Source organism: Cervus canadensis, chromosome 2 (genome assembly GCF_019320065.1).
Source record: "Cervus canadensis isolate Bull #8, Minnesota chromosome 2, ASM1932006v1, whole genome shotgun sequence".
Classification (NCBI taxonomy): domain Eukaryota; kingdom Metazoa; phylum Chordata; class Mammalia; order Artiodactyla; family Cervidae; genus Cervus; species Cervus canadensis.
In genome coordinates this window covers 84,337,809-84,358,734 of record NC_057387.1, presented here as the reverse complement: position 1 = coordinate 84,358,734, position 20,926 = coordinate 84,337,809, and the positions used below count along the sequence as shown (strand labels likewise).

Genomic DNA, 20,926 nt, shown 5'->3' with positions numbered 1-20,926 from the left:
CTCATCAAAATTTCCTCCTGGATTCATTGATGATTTCTGCCTGTACCTATCTTTAATATGATGTTTGCAAGATGACTCTTCTGCAGTTAAAAGGAGTGTTGGTGGTGGTTTCATCATTAAATTGTATCCAACTCTTTGCAATGTCTCAGTCTAAATTGGGTCCTATGCAGGAGGGAAAAATGCCATAGAAGACATTATTGAATTATTGACAAAATCAGAATATGAATGGAGGATTACATAAAAGCACTATATAAAAATTAAGGCTACTGAAATTTACTCTCAAGTGACTCATAAAAATCTGTGTGTATATGTATTCATATGTGAATGAATATATATGAGTATACACACATACACGCACACACACAGAGAGAGGGAACATATAAATGAGAAAGCAGATGGATGGGATAATTATTCAAAGGTAATGGGTGTTCCCTCTATTATTCCTATTCTTGCAACTTTTCTGTAAGTTTGAAATTATTTCCAAATAAAAAATTAATAACAAGTTTTTAGCCAACTCTAGAATAAACATTAGATGTCCCACATGAAGTGATGTAAGTCTTTAGTGGCTGACATCGAATCAATTACCAAGGACCATTTCTCCTGGATGGAATGATCCCCAAGTTCCAGTCCCATCGAGATCCTATGATACCTGGTGAAACTTCTGTCTCCATGATGGTGCCCGCGGCAACTACCAAGTAAATAATGGTTGTATTTTGAAATGGAAGACTCTAGTTTTGGTTGCACATGTCTCAGCTCTCTTTATTTAAAGACAATGCAGAAATGAATGAAATGATACCTAAGGGTCTCGAATGTAAGGTGAAATGACAGAGGTCCCCAATGCAATGATACGAGACCTGGCATCAGCCCCTGCAAGCTCTGCTCAGTCCCCTTTCATGATGGCTGCATACTCCTTCTGGTGTTCAACCAGCTTCAGGAATACTTGATATTTCTTGTCATAATATCTGTAGGAAAAAAATAATCATGTTGAATGATCTCAACAAAACTGTTGTACAGCTTCCTCCGAGGTTTAGAAGAACAGGAATGTGTCTGTTACGGTTTTGCAGACACTTCCCACTTTTTGGATACGGACAGCGCCCTGAGTCATATGTTTCATACCCACTATCTTTAACATCCATGGGTGAATCCACATCTCCATTTTAGAGGTAAAGGTTTTAATCTGAGAGTTGCTCAAGGAGGCAAATCTAAAAGAGTGTCACTAAAAATGGGCAGAGCTGGAATTCAAACTCAGGGCTACCTGATGTTAAAGCCTCCACTATAACATAGTGAAAAACCCAGGGTTGACACAGGACTTTTCACATTCTCAGCTTCAATAAGTATTTCATGTATGACTACTCCACCCCTACTCCAGTTTAGTGACTGGTTTAAAGTCATAGCCTGCCCAGAGATGAGACTAAGTGTTTTAATCACCCTTTGCAGATTCTGCACCTGTATTTCCTTTGCAGACTGCTTTATCTGGGAGTAAAACCCCATGAAAACATGACTAATGCCTCTCCTGGAGCTGCACCCTGCCTTCCAGGCATCCCACAGAGGACCCTGCTCCCCTGTACTCTCTGGCTGAGTCTTCAGATGAGACATGTTAGAACTAGTGCTGCCCATGAGTCAGACAGCAGAGCAGCTGAAGCTACCTTGGCATCACAGTCTTCAAAAGGACAATAGTAGCTAAGACCAGTTATACTTGCAGATGGCAGCTTGGCCCTTATTCCTTTTTGTTGGGAGAAAGGGGTAAGGGGTTAATGAAACCTGTCTAACATGTCTTGGTAGATTCTGAGTTTCTTTGAAAAGAAGTCTTCATGAAGGAACTTTGAGGCAAGCTTGGGAATTGGGGGTGAGAGAGTGTAAGAGTAACCCTGGACTACACACAGGGACTTCTACCTGTAACACACAGGACTAAATGGATTAATAGGAACACAACCCCCCCAGTCCCATCCCACCCCCCATCCCTAGCATTTCTACTTTAAGAACTCTGGTAACTGAAGAGCTGTGATGGGGCCAAACACAGGGTTAAGAAGTGGACTGGGTTTGAATCTCAGCTTGGCCTCATTGCTAGTTGTGTGACCATGGGTATTTTACTTAATCTGTTCGTTCCTAAATGTCCTATTTGTAAATGGGACAGCTCTCAACCTCAGACAGCTCTCTGCCTCAAGAGAGCTGTTATGTGAACTAAATGAGGTAATATTTGAGAAGCTCTTAGAAAAGCACCGGGATCATAGCAAGTGATATCAATGCTGGCTACAGCTACTCCTTAAAAACTAACGTTCCAGTATTATCTTCAATCTCACTATATGTAGGTTCTACTAAAACTCGCTCTATGAGCCTCCAAATTTATTAACCACAGAATGATTTGGGGAACATCAGTTTGCTTCTTCTAATGTTACTCTCTGACAATCTAATGTCAATAATTTTTTTCACTATATGAGATGGATTTTCTGACTTTGGGGAAACTTCTAGAAGGGAGCTTGGGTCAGTGTTCCTTCTCAAACACTTGAAGATTTCCAGCTTTAATACTGAAACCTTCGCAGCAACTTTGTACAGTGGGAAAAGCATTGGCTTTTCAGGCAGAGAAGCCTAGGTGATTTTGGGAACTTCTTTAACTGGTCTGAGTCTGTTTCCCTGCTGTTAGAGGGATGATAACAGTACCTAATGTCATAGAGTGACTGAACTTTAAACATGAACATGAACATGAAGTACTCTGTAGGCTGTCAAACTCTTATACATGTGAGCTAATGTTCTCATATCCTAGCATTCTGAAATGTCAAGAGATGGATAGACTGTTACTCAGGCATAAAAAAGAATGAAATAATTAATGAAATTTGCAACCACATGGATGGACCTAGAGATTATCATACTAAGTGAAGTCAGAAAGAGAAAAATACCATATGATATCACTTATATGTGGAATCCAAAAAAATTTATACAAATTAACTATTTACAAAACAGAAATAGACTCACTGACATAGAAAACAAACTTATGGTTACCAAAAGAGAAAGGGAAGGAGGGATAAATTAGGAGTTTGGAATTAAAATACATCCACTACTATATATAAAGTAAATAAGCAACAAGAACCTACTGTATAGCACAAGGAACTATACTTAATATCTTGTAATAAACTATAATGGAAAAGAATATAAAAAATCTATATATATGTGTGTGTGTATATATATATATACACACACACATGTATGCACACATATATACAATATCTGCATAACTGAATCACTTTGCTATATGCCTGACACATAGCACAACACATTATAAATTAACTACACTTTAACCAAAAAAGAGAGAGATGGATAGACTATATTTTCCCTTTTTTATACATGGCAAGCTGAGGTCCCAAGGCACTTCTTTCCCTGTGCTTTTTATTTTTCAATCTTTTTTTATTGTGGTAAAATATACATACCACGGCTTCCCTGGTGACTCAGATGGTAAAGTGTCTGCCTGCAATGTGGGAGACCTGGGCTCGATCTTTGTGTTGGGAGGACCCCTTAGAGAAGGAAATGGCAACCCATTCCAGTACTCTTGCCTAGAAAATTCCATAGACGGAGGAGCCTGGTAGGCTACAGTCCATGGGGTCGCAAAGAGTCGGACACAACTCAGCAACTTCACTTCACTTCACACATACCACGATATTGACTGTTTTAGACATTTTAAACTGCACAATTTAGTAGTATTAAGCACATTCATATTACTGTACAGTCATCCATCCATGGAACTGTCTTCACCTTGCAAAACTAAAACTCTACCCATTAAACAGTAACTTCCCTTTCTCTCCTTCTTCCTAGTCTCTAGCCATCACCTTTCTATTTTCCGTCTCTATGAATTCGACTATTCTAGGTCCCTCATGTAAGTGGCATGCTATTCTAAGTCGCTTCAGTCATGTTTGACTCTGTGCAACCCTGTGGACTATAGCCCGCCAGGCTCCTCTATCCATGGGATTCTCCAGGCAAGAATACTGGAGTGGCTTGCCATTTCCTTCTCCAGGGAGTGGCATGTAAATGGAATCATACAATATTTGTCATTTTGTGACTGACTCTTTTCACTAACATAATGTCCTCAAGGCCCATCCGTGTTGCAGCATATTTCAGAATCCTATTTTTTTAAGGCTGAATAATATTCTATCATATGTACATACCACATTTTCTTCATGTATTCAACTGTCAACGGACACCTAGGTTGCCTTCATTCAGCTACTGTGAATAATGCTGCTATGAACATGGGTGCATAAATACCCAGAAGTGGAATTTCTGGGTTATATGATAATTCTATCTTTAAATTTTGAGGAACCACTGTATTATTTTCCACAGAGGATGCACCATTTTACATTCCCACTAGCAGTGGGCAAGGGATCCAGTTTTTCTGCACCCTTGTAAATAAAAGTGAAAAGTGAAAGTGTTAGTTGCTCAGTCTTTGTGACCCTATGGACTGTTGCCCGCCAGGCTCCCCTGTCTATGGACTTCTCCAGGCAAGAACACTGGAGTGGGTAGCCATTCCCTTCTCCAGGGGATATTCCCAACCCAGGGATTGAACCCAGGTCTCCTGCATTGCAGGCGGATTCTTTACTCATCTGAGCCACCAGGGAAGCCCATACTAGCTATTTTTTACTTTTTTGACAGTAGCCATCCTAATGACTGTAAATTGGTATCTCTTTGTGGTTTTGATTTGCATTTCCCTAAAGATGAGTGATGTTGATCTTTTCATGTGCTTACTGACCATATATTATTTTTGGAGAAATGTCTATTCAAGTCCTTTGCCCATTTTTGATTTGGGTTGTTGGTTTTCTTGTTGTTGAGTTTTAAGAGTTATCTGTATATGGATATTAATCCTTGATCCTTCCATCTTAGATCTGTGTGGCACAGACCTCAGTGAGTGTTCTGTTCAGACAAGAACGTGATTTGAGTCAAGGAGATGTTGAGAGGGGCCCAGAAGAGAACCGGCTCTCTTTCCACTTGCAAATCTTCGGGCCACCTGCAGATGGTGCTAGAGCACCGTGTGTGGCTCCCTCACGGAGGCCCGCTCCCAGCTGACAGCAAGAAACCAAGGATTCTTCTCAAAAGAACACGTGGGATCTACTCAAAGAACTGAAAAACAGGCTTTCCTCAAAAGTCTTCGGAGGGTCAGTGAGGAGATGGAACGAAGAATCTGTTTCTAATTTCAACAAAAGAGGGATGTTGCTAGCCCAGGGCTCCCACCGCCACGGGGAACTCAGATCTCTCCATGTTCTGGCATCGAGCTCCCGCAGGTATTTAGAGAGGGGTTTATATTCAGGGGATTAACAGCTCCCATTTGGAGATCTTCTAAGAAAATAAAAGGTGGATGGCTTTCTCCATGGACCATTCCACTCTGCTTTGGTGGGACCAGCACCTTTTCCTGTCCATTACATAAGGTAGAATTTGCTTTTATGTCTTAACCTCAAATACTTTCCTAAAACGATAAAAGCCACTGGCACAATTGTTCCTTCATCTCTGAACTGACAACCAGTGAGTCAGTATAGGTTCTTTTCATCTCTCAAATGGATTGTTGAAAAGTTTTTCATCTGGTCTCTCTGCTTCTACCCTTAGGCCCTCTCATGCATCCTCTAAGAGGATCTTTCTAATATCTGCATCTGAACAGGTCCCACCACTCCTTAAAATTCACTATCTCCATTCTGCTGGTAGGATGAAACCTGAGGTCCTTAGCTCTCTCACAGCTCCCTGTGAGAGGAAGCCTCTGTTCCCCCTACACCCAGTTCCACTTCCCGTCATCTCCCATCTCATACTTTGCATTTCAGGATTATGAGTTGTTTAGAGTTTCCTGAATATACGATGCAGTTCCCACCTTTATAACTTTGCTTTGTTATTCCCCCTACTGACAAAGTTCTTTTTGGTTTTGGTTTGACAATTTCTTTTAGGCATTTAAAGTCAGGTAGACTTAACCTCCTCTCAAAAGCTTTCCCTTACCCCTACAGGGTCAAATTTTCTTCTGCTTTGGGTTACTTTATCACCTAGTAATACTTTTATTATATAACATACCTGTTTGTCCTGAAGTGATCTATTATATAAATAAAATTGTGTCTTACTCTCTTCTAAGTCCTGCCTAGATGTCAAAGAGCATAATGGCTTGAAGACAGGAGGGACTCAATAAATAAGTGTTTTGTGAATTGCAGTTAAAATATTAATCAAAGTCATGTTGGTCTACTGTATAGCACAGGGAACTATACTCAATATTTTGTAATAACCTATAAAGGAACAGAATCTGAAGAATACACACATGCACACATACACGCATGCATATATATAACTGAACTGTTGTATGCCTGAAACTAACAGGATATTGTAAATCAAATATACTTCCATTTTAAAAGAAAGTCATGTTGTAACCCTCAAAGTCATGTAATGCAAAGGCAAAGGGTGGAGGAACAGATAGATGCTACTGTGCGCGAAGACGTGAGATTTCCATTTTAGGACAGATGAGACCAGATTTGCTGTTAATGACCTAAGGAAAAGAACATTGATTTGAAAGTTCAAAAGTTAATATCTGACCCCCAGATCTGGCCCTTCCTAGCTCTGTGATCTTAGGGAATTGAAAACGACTTTACCTTTCTGAGATGTAGTTTTATCAACTTTTAAATGAAAAGGCTGGCTTGCTGACCCCTGTGGTTTATTCCAGCTCTAGAGTTGCATGTGTCTATTGTTTTCATTCCTCAGTATTATGCATAGAAAACATATAAACTTACCTTTTATCCTCATGTCTAGGAAACACAACTTTTCCCACTTTGCTCATTTTTGCCATTGCCTCCTGTCAAATAGAAAACAGAACACAGCTAAGTTGGAAAGTTGGGACCTAAGTGAGGCCTATCACAGGCAAAAACATGTTAATGAGAATTTACTTCCCCTTAAGAGATTCAGTGAGTTCCATTTTTTTTTTTCAACTTAATTTCTCTGGTGTTAAGATTAAAACCCAGTGAATATTAAAAGTTACATCTACCACCACACAGCTTGGGCTTAATAAATGATTGCCTATCGAGACTTCCAGTGCATAAACAACCTGGAAGGCAAAGTACTTTTGTGATGGCTCGCAGGGGGTTATGGGAGGGAACTATTTCCCCTTCCCATTGCCTGGACATGAAGGCCTGAGAAGGCAACATAATCTGCCACTGAGCCTGTTGTCCACTGAACTCACAGAAGCCACTCTGCACCCAAACTTTAGGTCCGAATATTTAAGACCTCTACATTTCACTTTCAGTTCTTTTCCCAGTAGTCTCTGCAACTGTGAGTACAGATGTGAGACCTCTGGGCTGAGTCTAACAGACTCGACCTCAGGACATTCTTGTCTTTACAATGGGGCAGGGGGGCAGTCAGCAAGTTGCAGTGTCTTGGGTAGACATGGTCGGAAAGAACAGCAGCAAGATCAACCACAGATTGCATTGGCTCCATTGTATGAATGGAGAGGTCAGGTTTCCTTGGGTGGTCTCCCAATGTTGTTAAGTTCGTGGGAAAGTTAGGGGAGGAGAGTGAACCCATACTTTGTGGAGTCCGAAGACTTGACTTTGGGAGATTGCAAGCAATAGCATGACAAAGCTCCTCAGAAGAGGTCCTGTCTTGGGAACAGCTGTAGAACCCTTATTGTTAAGGATGTAGTCATTCTGGGGTCACATGTGTACAACTTCTTACTCTATACATGTATTAATTACTCACTATGTACCAGACACTGCTAGGAATACAGATTTGTGTAAGACACGCTCTATGGCCTACAGAAACTCACATATTAGCAGAGGAGGAAAGAAATGTAAGAAGCTGGCTACCTCACAGAACGTGAAAGGCCCTGGGTATCTTCAAAACATGCCCAAGTGTTTCCTTGAACATCCTTACCACTTGTGATTTATTTATTCACATACACATACATATGCATCTATATAATTCTATAAACATTATGTGTATTATTTATCACTAATTCTTGTGTGACAAGTCATGTACCTACTAGTTTATATTCCTTCTCTGCCTCTTCATCCTTCGTTCTAACCAGAATGTAAGCTACATAGGCTGGGAGATATGTCTATTTGCTGCTTAATCTCAGTACCTAGAATATTCATAAAACATATTGAGCCCCTTCCACATGCCAAGCACAGCATTCAATATATATGGAAAACAGAGATGAAGAATAAATGGTCCTTTCATCAAGAAGCTCACCATGGAATGGAAAAAACATTTACTATGATCAAAATAGAATGTGATAAATACCATGCTAGAAGCAGATAAACTTCTTTTCAATAGTTATTCAAGGATCAAGAAACTTAATAGCTTTTCATCTACTAATCACTTACACATATTTTCAATCTGGCAAATACGTTCTACCAGCTCTTTCCCAAGGATGCCAGGGACATTCTGACTAGTTATCTGGTTTCCTAGTGTTCAGTGGTTTTAAAAGTGCTGTTTGGGAGATCAGAGATGCTGAGAGTAGGAAGCCCACTGACAGAAGGAAAAAAAAACAGCAGTCTTACTAAGGAGGAGGTTTGAAAAATTACGAAAAATTATTGAAAAGGGAATCAAGGTGAAAGGATAAGAACCAACAAAGGGCAGCCTAGGGACATTTTGTAAAAAAGCATCCATATCTTGGTGTGGTCACTGCTGTTCCACTTAACAAGAATATTTAAAGAGCTCTGCTCACCCCAATGTATGTCAGAACATTCTCCTTCAAAAACTGAATTCTGATTTCCTTTAAAGCAGGTCCCATGTGCTGCTGAGATGGTCGCAGTCATCCCCCCACCAACTTTGCCACTAGGTCTCCTGTTTTGGGCTTGCTTCTTCCTTCACATGGTGCTCTGTTCTGCTCTGCCTGTTTTAGGGCAGATTTGCCTGCTCTGAATCTTGAAAATACCCTGGGGGAATCCTCAGCATTGGGCTTTGGCGTTAGACTTGAGCCGACATTCCAAGACTGCCTTCATGGGTGGGATCCAGGAAACTTGTGTTATATAAGCATCATAAATGTCACTTCCCTTCCCACCGTAATAGATGTGTAGACACAAGACAGATAGCAAGGAATTCTTTCTTCCTGTCTTCATGTTACTTTTGCTTATTTTTAAAATAAATGTTTGAGGAATAAAAGCAATACCAAGAGGTTATTTTGTTTCTCACAAAAGTACAGATTTAAGACATTAAGCTGAACTCAGGTATTGATCCCACAGAAGGTCTTCCCTGACTCATCCTCACTGCCTGCCTCCCACCTAGAATGAGTTATCTGCTACTGTAGAAACTTGAGCTTCCATCTATCATAGCATTTCTAACACAGTACCACAATTTTTTGTTAGCACATCAGCTGCCCCAACTAGACTCCTGCTCCTTAAGCAGCAACTGTTTTAACTATTTCCACTGCCAAACTCAGCATCTGGTGTATTATACCTGCCCAGCAAATGTCTATGGGATGAATGAACTTAAGGACCATACATGTGAAGGAATGTTAAAATGGAAGTTTTGTCTGAGAGCTAAAGTTGACAGATATAAGATACCAAAGTGAGCTGGAAACAGACCACCCTGAAAGGGTAGCTGAGGACCCATAAATCAATTCTGAAACCTTTCATCCATGTGGAAGGTCAGAAAAAGAGATGGAATTTTAGGAGGGAGCCATGTGTGGACTGAGCATCAGGGCTCCTTCCAGGGAAGGGGGTGAGAGCATGGTTTCACTGACATCAACTGGTATCTGGACACATGTCCCTGAGGTTGGGGGACAGGGTGGGCTGAGCGTACCTCCTGTCTGGAGGAGAAGTGCTGGCTGGCAGCTTTGGTGTAGAAGTGAAGGAGTGTTGCCCTGGGATCAGCCAGTACTGCCAGTGTCTGTCAGACTTCAAAAGGCATGACTGTTTTCTACAGACTCGAGGTGGCCACAGGTGAGAGGGCTTTGTGGGTTGTCTTAGATCCTGGCCAGTATGACTATCTAATGAGAGGGAGCCTGCTACAAGGACAGAAAGCTCAGCTCAGCACTCTGTGATGACCTCCATGGTTGGGATGGGGGCGGGACGGCAGGGAGGTCCGCGCGAGAGAGGATATATGTGTACAAAGAGCTGGTTCAGCTCACTGTACAGCGGAAACTAACACAGCATTGTAAAGCAATTATATTCCAATTAAAAAGAGAAAAAAGAAGCTTGAGGCAACCAACCGGATTTTTAAGGAATTAAAAGAGCTACTAGAATAGAGAAGGACAAGGACAGGATACAATGAGATGTCTACAGAAGTGGAGAGTCTCCCTAAAAAATCTGCAATGGAGCCTAGCTGTAAACACATTTTCAACTTAGCACAAAGTCCATTTATGACAGTGCTATTCAAGATAAGAACTTTCCTACACCCCTTAACTCTCTTCCTTTCTAGCTTCCAACCACCTCTGAAGAACAAGAAGAAAGCTAACATATACTTGGAGAGAAAGTGAATGAGGAAAAAAAGAAGAATCTAATCACAGCCATCTCTTCACATCTCCACCAGTCCTGGCTGGAGGAATGAGGAGCTCTCTTATCTTTAGATGAACATTGAAGTGATGAGCATCATATATTTCTTGGTATTCTAATGTTGGAATTTTGGTTATGTCTCATGACTTACATGGAGAAGGCAATGGCAACCCACTCCAGTACTCTTGCCTGGAAGATCCAATGGGCGGAGGAGCCTGGTGGGCTGCAGTCCATGGGGTCGCTTAGAGTCAGACAAGACTGAGCCACTTCACTTTCACTTTTCACTTTCATGCATTGGAGAAGGACATGGCAACCCACTCCAGTGTTCTTGCCTGGAGAATCCCAGGGACGGGGGAGCCTGGTGGGCTGCCGTCTATGGGGTCGCACAGAGTCGGACACGACTGAAGCGACTTAGCAGCAGCAGCATGACTTACAGCGACCATGAAACCCATATTATCTAAGTGACTTTCTGCTTACTTAAGAAACTAATGGGGCTACCAAAATTTTTAACTAGGGCAGAGAGAAACTAGCTAAAGTGCACAGATATAAAGGGACAGTGAGAGGAAAAAATACAGTTGTTTTTCAATTCTGTCTCAAAAATTGTGTTTTATGTGCATAATAAACAATAGATGAAAATACATTAAAAAAATCAACAGGTTCAAGAGCATGAGTGGTTAGTTTTTTAGTGTTCACTTGTTTTTTCTGTCTTCACTTGATACAATGGCATAAAGGGATTTGATCATTTGAAGGAAAATAAAACAAAACTGCACTCTAAAAAAAAAAGTTATGCTTCTAGAGGCAGTCAAAATGACTTGTGCTCATTCTCCTCTCTCCTGGGAGGTAGGGCTCATTAAGGGTACTTGACACAATATGGAGAATACCCAGAGAATTGGTGCTGTCATCAGAAACGGCACTGCTGAGTTTTCCCATTTTTCCAAATCATTAACATAAAACTGAAACCTCATGAACCCACTGGCTGCAGTAAATCTGGAAATTACCACAGCATAACAATATGAATTTATTATGGAAATGCTGACACGTGCTAAATATAGTCACCCCCCACAATATATTTCTGTTCAAAAGGGTTTATTTGAAGTTGGCCACAAAATTCATCCTTTTTGTCAGCAGGCAAGAGCTGGACAATCTGGATTTGTAGCACGCTACCCTCTTTGTTGAGGAGTCTAGACAGAAACAACGAAGACAGGGACTTTTCTCTTTCCTTTTTGCCCACACAATGAGAGCTTTTGAAAACAAAATATTTGGTAAAATCGCCTTTTAATCACTTCTTTTCTTTCTCTCTATAAGGCCGAGCTATAAATAAACCATGAAAGTTCACATTTGATCGTCACTTCTGTAAGAAAAAATAGGAGCCCTGTACCAGGGCCGTGAAAGACTGCATTCATGGGGTATGACCCTTCCCTGCCGTGTCAAGGCCGAGATACCAGTCCGCACACGCAGCCCACCACTTCCCTGGGAGCAGCACTGGCAGCCACCAGGCCTGTGTAGGCCCAGGGAACTCCCAGTTCTCACGTGTCCCAGACTGGCTTGGGAGCCACCGAAGGGCTGCAGGCTACACTGGGTGAGGTACCCAGGGAAGTTAGGTTCAAGAAAGGAAGGCGCTCATCAGCACCCACAGAGAAGAAGGGGATTCCGAGAGTGGCAGACAGAAATGTTGGCAATTTGGGGAGCAGGGGGTTTGATACTTTCCCTCCCACCCAGGAGAAGGGGAACAATGACCTTAAGACTTTGGGAAAGCTGGCAGGTAGTCTAGACTTAGGCACCAAACTGCAATGCAAGTTTGGCAGTGTGGAGTCATGGTCTACAGGGAAGAATAGCCACAACCTGGCCTGGTGGGAGCTATACTGTGACTCCCTAAAGGCACATGTCACTGGAAGTCTCACGCTTAACATGGTCCAAGCACATGAGTCCACAGTTGCTTGGTTAATGTTGGCTGAGCTGCTGAATGAAAGGGTGGTGATATTCATGACAGAGGTAATGGAAGATCACCTAATGGTGTTTCTAAAATAGTATACATGCACTCCAGGGAGTGCTGGAGATGATCTACTAAGATTTCAGAAGAAAATATTGGAAGTGCTACTTATATGACTTTTAGTCTGAGGAAATTAATTCAGCTTTAATATGCAGATTCTCACCAGTTCCAAAAGTTGGTCTGCACATCAGTCATGAATGAATAAGATGTGTGAGGTCTCCTAAAGGGACGATGAGAGTGCTACACCACCACAGTTGACAGCAGGGCACTCCATTCTGTGTCCCCAGCTTTCAGGGGTTTGCTACATGTCGTCATTTACATGTTCCAGGTTGGTAGGTTTATGTGCAAGCGTGCGTGTGCAGTTGCTAAGTCATGTCTGACTCTTTGTGACCCCATGGACTGTACAGCCAGCCAGGCTCCTCCATCTATGGGATTTCCCAGGCAAGAATACTGGAATGGGTTGCCATTTCCTCCTCCAGGGGTCTTCTTGACCCAGGGATTGAACCCGTGTCTCCTATGTCTCCTGATTAGCAGGTGGATTCTTTACCACTGAGTCACCTGGAAAGCTAATAAGTCAGATAGAAAAAGATAAAAATTGTATGACATCACTTACATGTGGAATCTAAAAATTAATACAAATGAATTCATATGTAAAACAGTAGAGGACAAACCAGTGTTTACCATTGGGGACAAGGAAGGAAGGATGGGTAAGATGGGGGTAGGAGATTGAGAGAAATAAATTATGTACAAATAGATAAGCAATAAGCATATACTGTACTATTGTACAGCAGAGGGAATCAGTCTTTATCTTATAATAACTTCTGGAGTATAACTGGTAAAAATACTGAATTACTATGCTATATACCTGAAATTAACATATCATAAATCAACTATACTTTAATTAAAAAAAGAAAAAGAATACTGTTTGATATATATAGAGGCACATACAAAATCATTTAGAAATCATCAATAATCATTTAAAAAAATCATTAAAAACTCATCTGGCCATAGACAGTGTAACTTCAGATATTGCATAATGTTAATATGATGATATTACTATAAGATAGTATCTTATTTCAGCTCTATTTCAGTTTTATGTGTAAATAATCTACAAGTACAGTAGAATATGTATATGCTTTTTCATAAATAAGTTTCCATGTATTTAGCATGTAAGTTCAATTTTGTTTAAACTGATGGAGTATATGAGCCAAAAAGCAAGGTGTCCATTGGCCCAGCAGTCAACTCCCATGGTTGTTGCTAGGTTACCAGTTCAGCCAAGATATTGCAGGTGCTACTTTGTGGAGAAGGAAATGGCAACCCACTCCAGTATTCTTGCCTGGAGAATCCCATGGACAGAGGAGCCTGGTGGGCTATCATCCACGGGGTTGCAAAGAGTCAGACACGACTGAGTGACTTCACTTTCACTTTCTTTCACTTTGTGCTGTGCATTGTACTAATCACTTCATGTACATGACTCTTTAAATTCTCAAAATGACTATGACACAGGTATCATCATCTGTCTTCACTTTATGGACCAAGAAGTGAATGGAGAGAGTATGAGGAATTTGCCTAAGGTAAGAAAGCAAATATGCAGTAAAGCTAGAATTCAGACCCACCTCTGACTCCAGGCTTATGCTTAGCCCTACACTCAGCCGTGACCCTCCTATCCTCCTTGCAATACAAAAACCTGGCGCTTGAATCCCCTGGTGGTGGTGGTTTAATAAGTCGTGTTCAACTCTTATGACCCTGTGGATTGTAGCCTGCCAGGCTCCTCTGTCCATGGGATTTCCCAGGCAAGAATACTGGAGTGGGTTGCCATTTCCCTCTTCAAGGCAGCCACCAAGGGAAGCCTTGAGTCCCCTGGGCTTGAGTTCAAATCCCACTTCTGCTGCTGATTAGCCGTGCGATCGATGTGTGTGCATTTGTGAGACACACCAATACAGAACACTGTACCTTCTTTCAAAGATGCTGACACATAGTTCTGAAATACATGAATCTGCCTTCTTGAGGAAATCTGACTCATTTTACTGGAACAACAAGTTCACATGCTAATGTGTGGGCTGAGGCACATGACCCCTCCGTAGAAAAACAAAGTATAGCAATGTGATTTTCCTCCAGCAAGTGTTAAGAAATGGCTCGTTGTTCTTCTATTTATTTTGTTTTTCGTTTTGACACACTCATCTTTTGACCTGCACCTGGTATTCTGTGTAACCTCCATGACAACAATTGAGAAGCAAGAAAGGATGAGAGAAAGGAAAGTAAGTCTTCATCACTAATCATGACATAAAGACTCACACCTCATTTATAATTTTAAATACATGGTATCAATCTACCTACCTGTACCTGAAATTATATTGTTAATTTATCTGCATCCTTGCTTACTGTCTATTTCTTCCTTGGCTTTCACACCTACTCCTTCCTTGTGAACCTAAGCTCTATGAAATCAACGTCGTTGGCTTTCTTATTCATTGATGTATCTGTAGCTTTTAGGAGGATGTTAGCTGAAGGTTATTTGAAAGTATACACTAATTAAGTCTGTTCTGGTGAGGCACTGTGTATCTATATCCTGCCTCATTTGATGCTCACAAACATTCTGTAATGAAGGACTTATTATCTAAATTTATAATGAGGAAACAGAGGCTCAGAGAGGTTAAGTGACTTTCCTAAGCTAGTAGATGGATTAGCTAGGATTTGAAACTTGCTTTAACTCATGAATAAGACCAGGCCTATTCCTTGACAAGCTCACAGTTAATAGATCTCCAGCATTAGTTCAAGACAATTTATCTTGCTCTGATGACTTTAAGGCCCTGTAAAACCCTAAAAGCTTGCTTTCTCCACCATCAAAGACAAATTCAATTATAGTTATGACATTGTGCTCACAAAGGCAGGAAGATTCGTTGATGTATGGAAAGACTGTTCATATTAATTTTGGAAGCAAACAAAATTATTGCCAGCTGTATGACCCGAGTAAGGCTCTAGCCCTCCCTGGGACTCACTTTCCTTATCAGCAAAATAAAGGGATTGGATTAGATTATTTCTAAAATCTTTGCCAGCTTTGCAATCTGTTGCTTCCATGTACATGTCTTTTTTTGATTAACTCTCAGTTGACAAATGAACCGGTTGCTCTCAATGGTACATTTTATTAGTTGTTTTTTTTTTTTTTAACTAGGTTCACTCTAAGAGAGAATATACCTACTGTATTTCCCCAGCAAGGTATAGCCTCATTCCAACTCAGTCATGCAATCATGGCAGAGGGGAGAGGTCCCATAATAGGTAAGGATACCTACCACTGTGATATTTTGAGATGCAGTCCTAATACAGGGCCTGGTAGCAAAGGGGTTGGGCCCTTAAATGAATAGTTGAGTGACTAGTCATCCTACTTACATTGGTTTGACTTGGCTCTTATGAGTTTTCTCAAGGGCAAAATATCAAGCTTCTTGCTAAAAGCATCATATTATAGACTCAAAATGGCAAGCTATCACCCATTTAATATGTTATTGACTGAAAAAGAAATGGTCCTGCTGATATTTCTAGCTGAGTACTGCAGTGAGCTATAACAGAAATAATACTAATAACAATAACTCAACAACAAAAATAATAATGGCAGCTAATGGCCCAATACTCTATTAAACACTTTGTTGTTGCTGTTGTTGAGTCACTAAGCTGTGTATGACTCTTTGAGACTCCACGGACTGTAGCTTGCCAGGCTCCTCTGTCCAGGGAGTTTTCCAGGCAAGAATACTGGAGCCGGTTGCCATTTCCTACTCCCTCCAAGGGATCCTCAAGACCCAAGGATTGAACTCATGTCTCGTGTCTCCGGCATTGCAGGTGGATTCTTTACCATGGCGTCACTTGGGAAGCCCCATTTAACACCTTACCTACTTCACATCCCCAACTGAAAGATGAGGAGACAAACAGTTTTGGAATTCTATTCTTAACCATTCACTGTGGAACAAAGGCTTTGGTGATAAAAGAGACCATAATTCAAACCCTAGCTCTTTCATTTAACACTCTGAGTCTCAGTTTTAAAAATGGGAATCTTAATACCTATTTTATAGGTATATTGTTATGAAATAAATGATTAAAAGCATAGTTGTTATTATTACTACTACTATTTACCCATCAACTGAAACAAACCTTATTTTCCCAGAAGCTTTATTAAAAGTAAGAGTTAACATGTATCGCTAATACTTGGATATGTGTTTCCGGTTGGTGGGATGGGTAGATTAGGGAAGGTGGTGGATGTCAACAGTCTCTGGCTCCTTATCATCATTTCTGGATGACTGCTTCTTCATCTGCATGCAAAAACCTCCACTCTGAGTTTTATGCCACCTAACAATAGAGATATAATCATATTTAGTTCCCCTGCATCTCTGTGCTGTCATCATTAGCCTCTTGCTGATGTCAAATGAGCCTAAGGCTTAGATCTCATCTCCCTATCCATCTAGGGGTTTGTCATCATCATGTAAGACTTCAGCATCTGTTTATAGGACCCATCCAATGCTTGAGTCTTGTGGTTTTGAAGTGTTTTCAATATTATAATTGCCACTTTCTGACTTCAGTTGCCCATTAATTTAATCTTGTTCGCCACATCATTCCTATCAAATGTCTTCCTCCACCTGTGGTTATTGCCAGAATCTCAGTCCCTTTTTTGAGTCTATATACCTCTTATGACTGATTTCTTCCTTATATAGGGGTGAGTCCCCGTCCATTAAATCAAACACTGATCAATAAGACTCACTACTAATTATCTTTTATTTGTCAAATTCAATTGATACAGCTAATCCACAGACATTCCTTAGCTAGAATATGCTTCATTTATGACTGTAGGAGTAAAACAAAGTTTAGGAAGGAGTGGGCTGATGGGAGATTGCAACTTGAGAAAATACAGGATCCTGAAAGTTCTCAGGGTCCAAACAACTTCGAAATTTACACTTCCTGTTTCAAAGCTAATTTTGTATTGTGAAGATTTTTTTGGTCAACAGATCAGGCATCATAATTGATAGCAGAAAATAAAAATGTGATGGCACTAACATTTTTTTATGTTCCAAATCTGATATATTTATTTTATTCTACTCTGTTGTAAAACCAAAAATTCCCCCATTGCACAGAAGCCAATATCCTATAAGATCATGAAAAAGTGGCATAGGACATGCAAGACATGATGAGCTACAAGGGATGTTGGGTAGTTACTAGTCAATTTCTCTGTGTTTAGGTTGGTAAATAACCAAATTTTCTAAGACACAGGTATTTTTCCATTTATCTTGACCTCCACACTCCTTAAAGCTCCATGTTTTAGATTTCCAACTCTCCTAGATCAGAGTCATATTAAAAGTGGGGCATGCACATCTTGGTCTAGCCTTTGGGGTTGGGCTTAGACTGCTTTATGGTACAGATGTGCTTCCGGCTATGCCAGAATGCATTTCAAACCTACATTAGGAGGACAAAGACAAGCAGAGAGGATGCATCTGAAACCAGGAGTAGAGGAGGCCGAAGATGTCAGCAAAGCACCAAAAGCATGAGAAAGCCTGGAGGGAAACTGAGAAGGAAGGAGATAGCAGAGATACACAGAGTGAAAAAAGCATGGAAGGCAGGTCCAGGATAAATCACATGTGTCCTTTTAAGTTGGTTTATAAGCTTTTCTTGTGTTCCCAAAGCCCCCTCTATCTTAGCACTTGGCACACAGTAGGATAAATGTCTGTTTACTTATATGTTTCTTACACTAGACAGTGAGAGCTCAGAGGAGAGAGGTCATTAATTTTACCAGTATCCTCAACAATTGATATAATGTGACTTTTCAATAAGTAGTGTTGAGAGATTGAAAGAACGAATGAGTAGATAGATCAATGAATGAATGAATCAGGGACGGGATATCTGTATAAATCAACTTTGGGATATCCCTCAATTGTACTTTTTGGTATTTCCTGCTAGGAAATAATATTCTTCACTTTCAGATATCACATAGTTAAGATCATGGGCCCTGGACTGCCTAGATCAGAGCCTTGGCTCTTTTAACTGAATGGCTTAGGCAATTTAATAACCTCTTTATGCCTTGGTTTACTCACCTGTAAAATAGAAACAAAAGAAATAATTACTCATAGAGTTAGTGAGACAAGAGAAAATGCATACAAACCATCTAATTTAGTGCCTGGCACAAGTAAGAGCTAAAACATTTGTTATTTTTATAAAAATCTCCACTATCTCCACCCCAGCACTATATATCTTATATTGTTTTCTTGAGCACTACTATTTAAAGACAGCACTTCCTCATCTTCTGCTACATGTGACATGCTGCCTGGGCAGGGGATTGATAAAGAGCATGGAATGAAGGCATTGCTCAACCCTGAATACCAGCTGATGCCTCTGGTTAATGCGGGGAAGGAAGAAGGACAATGAGCAGAATGGGGCCTGTAGGCAATAAAAGTTGTAGGAGCTTGTAGGTTTAGAATACGGAGTTTATTTTTGGGTTGGACTTCCAGGCCTTTTACATAAAACAAAGAAAACAACAACTATGTCAGCTGTGTTTATGAACATGAGCTTGTGCTGGCTTTCTCAAAATATAGGGAATTCAGTCTACTTCCCTCTGTTTACTAAGTTATTGACAAACACATGATGTACTGGAAAGAAGACTGAGCTGGAAATCAGGAGGCTCTGGTCCTGTATGAACTCAGTCTGGGCTCTGTAATTTTGAATGAATTGCTTCCTTTCTTTGGATACTAGTTTCCTCATCTCCAAAACGAGAAGTCTGAGCCAGATAATGTTTTACTGTTCAACAAATAGTTATTGAGGACCCACTGTGTGCCAGACATTACACTAGGCACTGTGGATACATAAGTGAATCAGATGGCTCTGATCCTTGACCTCATGGAGTTTAGAGTCTATTAGAAAAACAAAGAAATTATGTGAGAGCGCCAAATGGAGACAAAACTAGTTTGGGGGCTTAGCGAACTATCTGAAGGTTCAGAAGGACTTGGGCAAATAGTTAAAGAATATTGATGAAGAGGGTCCCAGGCTGAAGAAAAGGCATTTTTGCAGGTCCCAAGTCAAGATAATATGGTGCATTCAAAGAACTAAAAGAAGTCCAAGGTGGTTTGAGTAGACAGAATGCTGGGAAAGAGTGAAAACAGACAAAGCTACAAATGAAGGCAGGAATAGGTTTTGGGGTGGCCTTTTAAAATCATGTTAAAGGTTTCTGACATTATGCCAAAGTCAAGGGGAAGACACTGAAGACTTTTAAGCTAAAGCACCCTATTCAAGTTTGTAAAAGATCACTTTGGCAGATGTGTAGAGAATGGATTAGAGTGGTAAAAGTGGCTGTAGGGAACCCATTCAAGAGGCCCTTGGAGAAGTCCAGGTGAGAGCTGATGGTGCTTGGACTAGGGTGGGACTGTGGAATTAAAGCAAAGTGGAGAATTAAAGAGATACAACGAGTAGTTTAGAAAGAGACCAGGGGACACCAAAGTGGAGGAAGAAGAAGAGGGTGGGCTCCGAATGTCCTTGAGGTCCTGGCAGAAGTGATTAAGTAGATGTGGTACCACTACCGATAGTGCCATGTCCTAAGCTAGCGCCAGTTTTGCAGGCAAAGGTGGAGATGCTGAGTTCAGGTTTGAACCTGTTTAAATTGAGATGCCTGTGAGACCTTTAAGTGTAGATGTAGAGCTGCTTGCATTTCAATAGAAAATGAATCCTTATAAGTGGATAAGAGGGACAAAATCTTATAGAAGACCAACACAGAATTCTAGGTAGAGGAGAGAGAGGAGCTGACAAGGAATCTGGAAAATAGCATTAAGAGCATCTCAGTAGGAGCAAAATTAAGAAAGTATGCTGTTAGTGGGAAAGTGTTTCCAAATAAACTTATCTATGAAACAGAAACAGACTCACAGCCAGAGAGAACAGACTTGTGGTTGCCAAGGGGAGGAAGAGTGGGTGGGGGGGGAATGGATTGGGAGTTTGCAGGTAACAAGGTCCTACTGTATAGCACAGCGAACTATATTCTGTGATAAACCATAATGGAAAGGAATACAAAAAAGAATGCATATATATATATTTATATATGAATAATGGAGTTACTTTGCTGTACAGTAGAAATTAACACAATATTGTAACTCAGTGATACTTTAATCAAGTTAAAAAAATAAGAAAAGTGTTTCAGTGAAGCGAGTACGCCATATTGCAAAATGCTGTTCAGTGTAAAGCAGGGTAAGACATGGAAAGTCCTTTGTGCTGTCTGATGACCTAGGTTAGCTTTAGTGGCCTAAACGAGAATGATTCTGATAGATTTGTGGAAGAGGAAGGCAGATTATCCTTGGCTGAGGAGGGAGGTGGTGTGTAAGAAAATCATGACAGGGCTTCCCTGGTGGCTGCGTGGTAAAGGATTCTCCTGCCAATGCAGGAGGCATGGGTTCGATCCTGATCTGGGAAGATCCCACATGCCACAGAGCAACTAAACCCCTGTGTCAAAACTACTGAGCCTGTGCTCTAGAGCCCACATACCACAATTGCT

General features: G+C 40.8%; 1 protein-coding gene across 9 annotated transcripts in view; it reads right to left on the bottom strand.

Annotated features, from left to right (window-relative positions):
• Window positions 1–732: 732 nt before the first annotated feature.
• FGGY (FGGY carbohydrate kinase domain containing) overlaps window positions 733–20,926 on the bottom strand; it is a 483,924-nt gene continuing 463,730 nt past the window's right edge. For 8 of the 9 annotated variants that reach the window (XM_043461161.1, XM_043461164.1, XM_043461163.1 and 5 more), the window contains 2 exons: window positions 6,735–6,796; window positions 733–962 (listed from right to left, as the gene is read on the bottom strand). In XM_043461161.1, the coding sequence (XP_043317096.1) occupies window positions 881–962; window positions 6,735–6,796 (144 nt within the window). In that variant the 3' untranslated portion in view covers window positions 733–880. Of the gene's footprint in view, window positions 963–6,734; window positions 6,797–16,587; window positions 16,756–20,926 lie in introns of those variants that run through there. The other variant, XM_043461167.1, reaches the window with a different exon arrangement.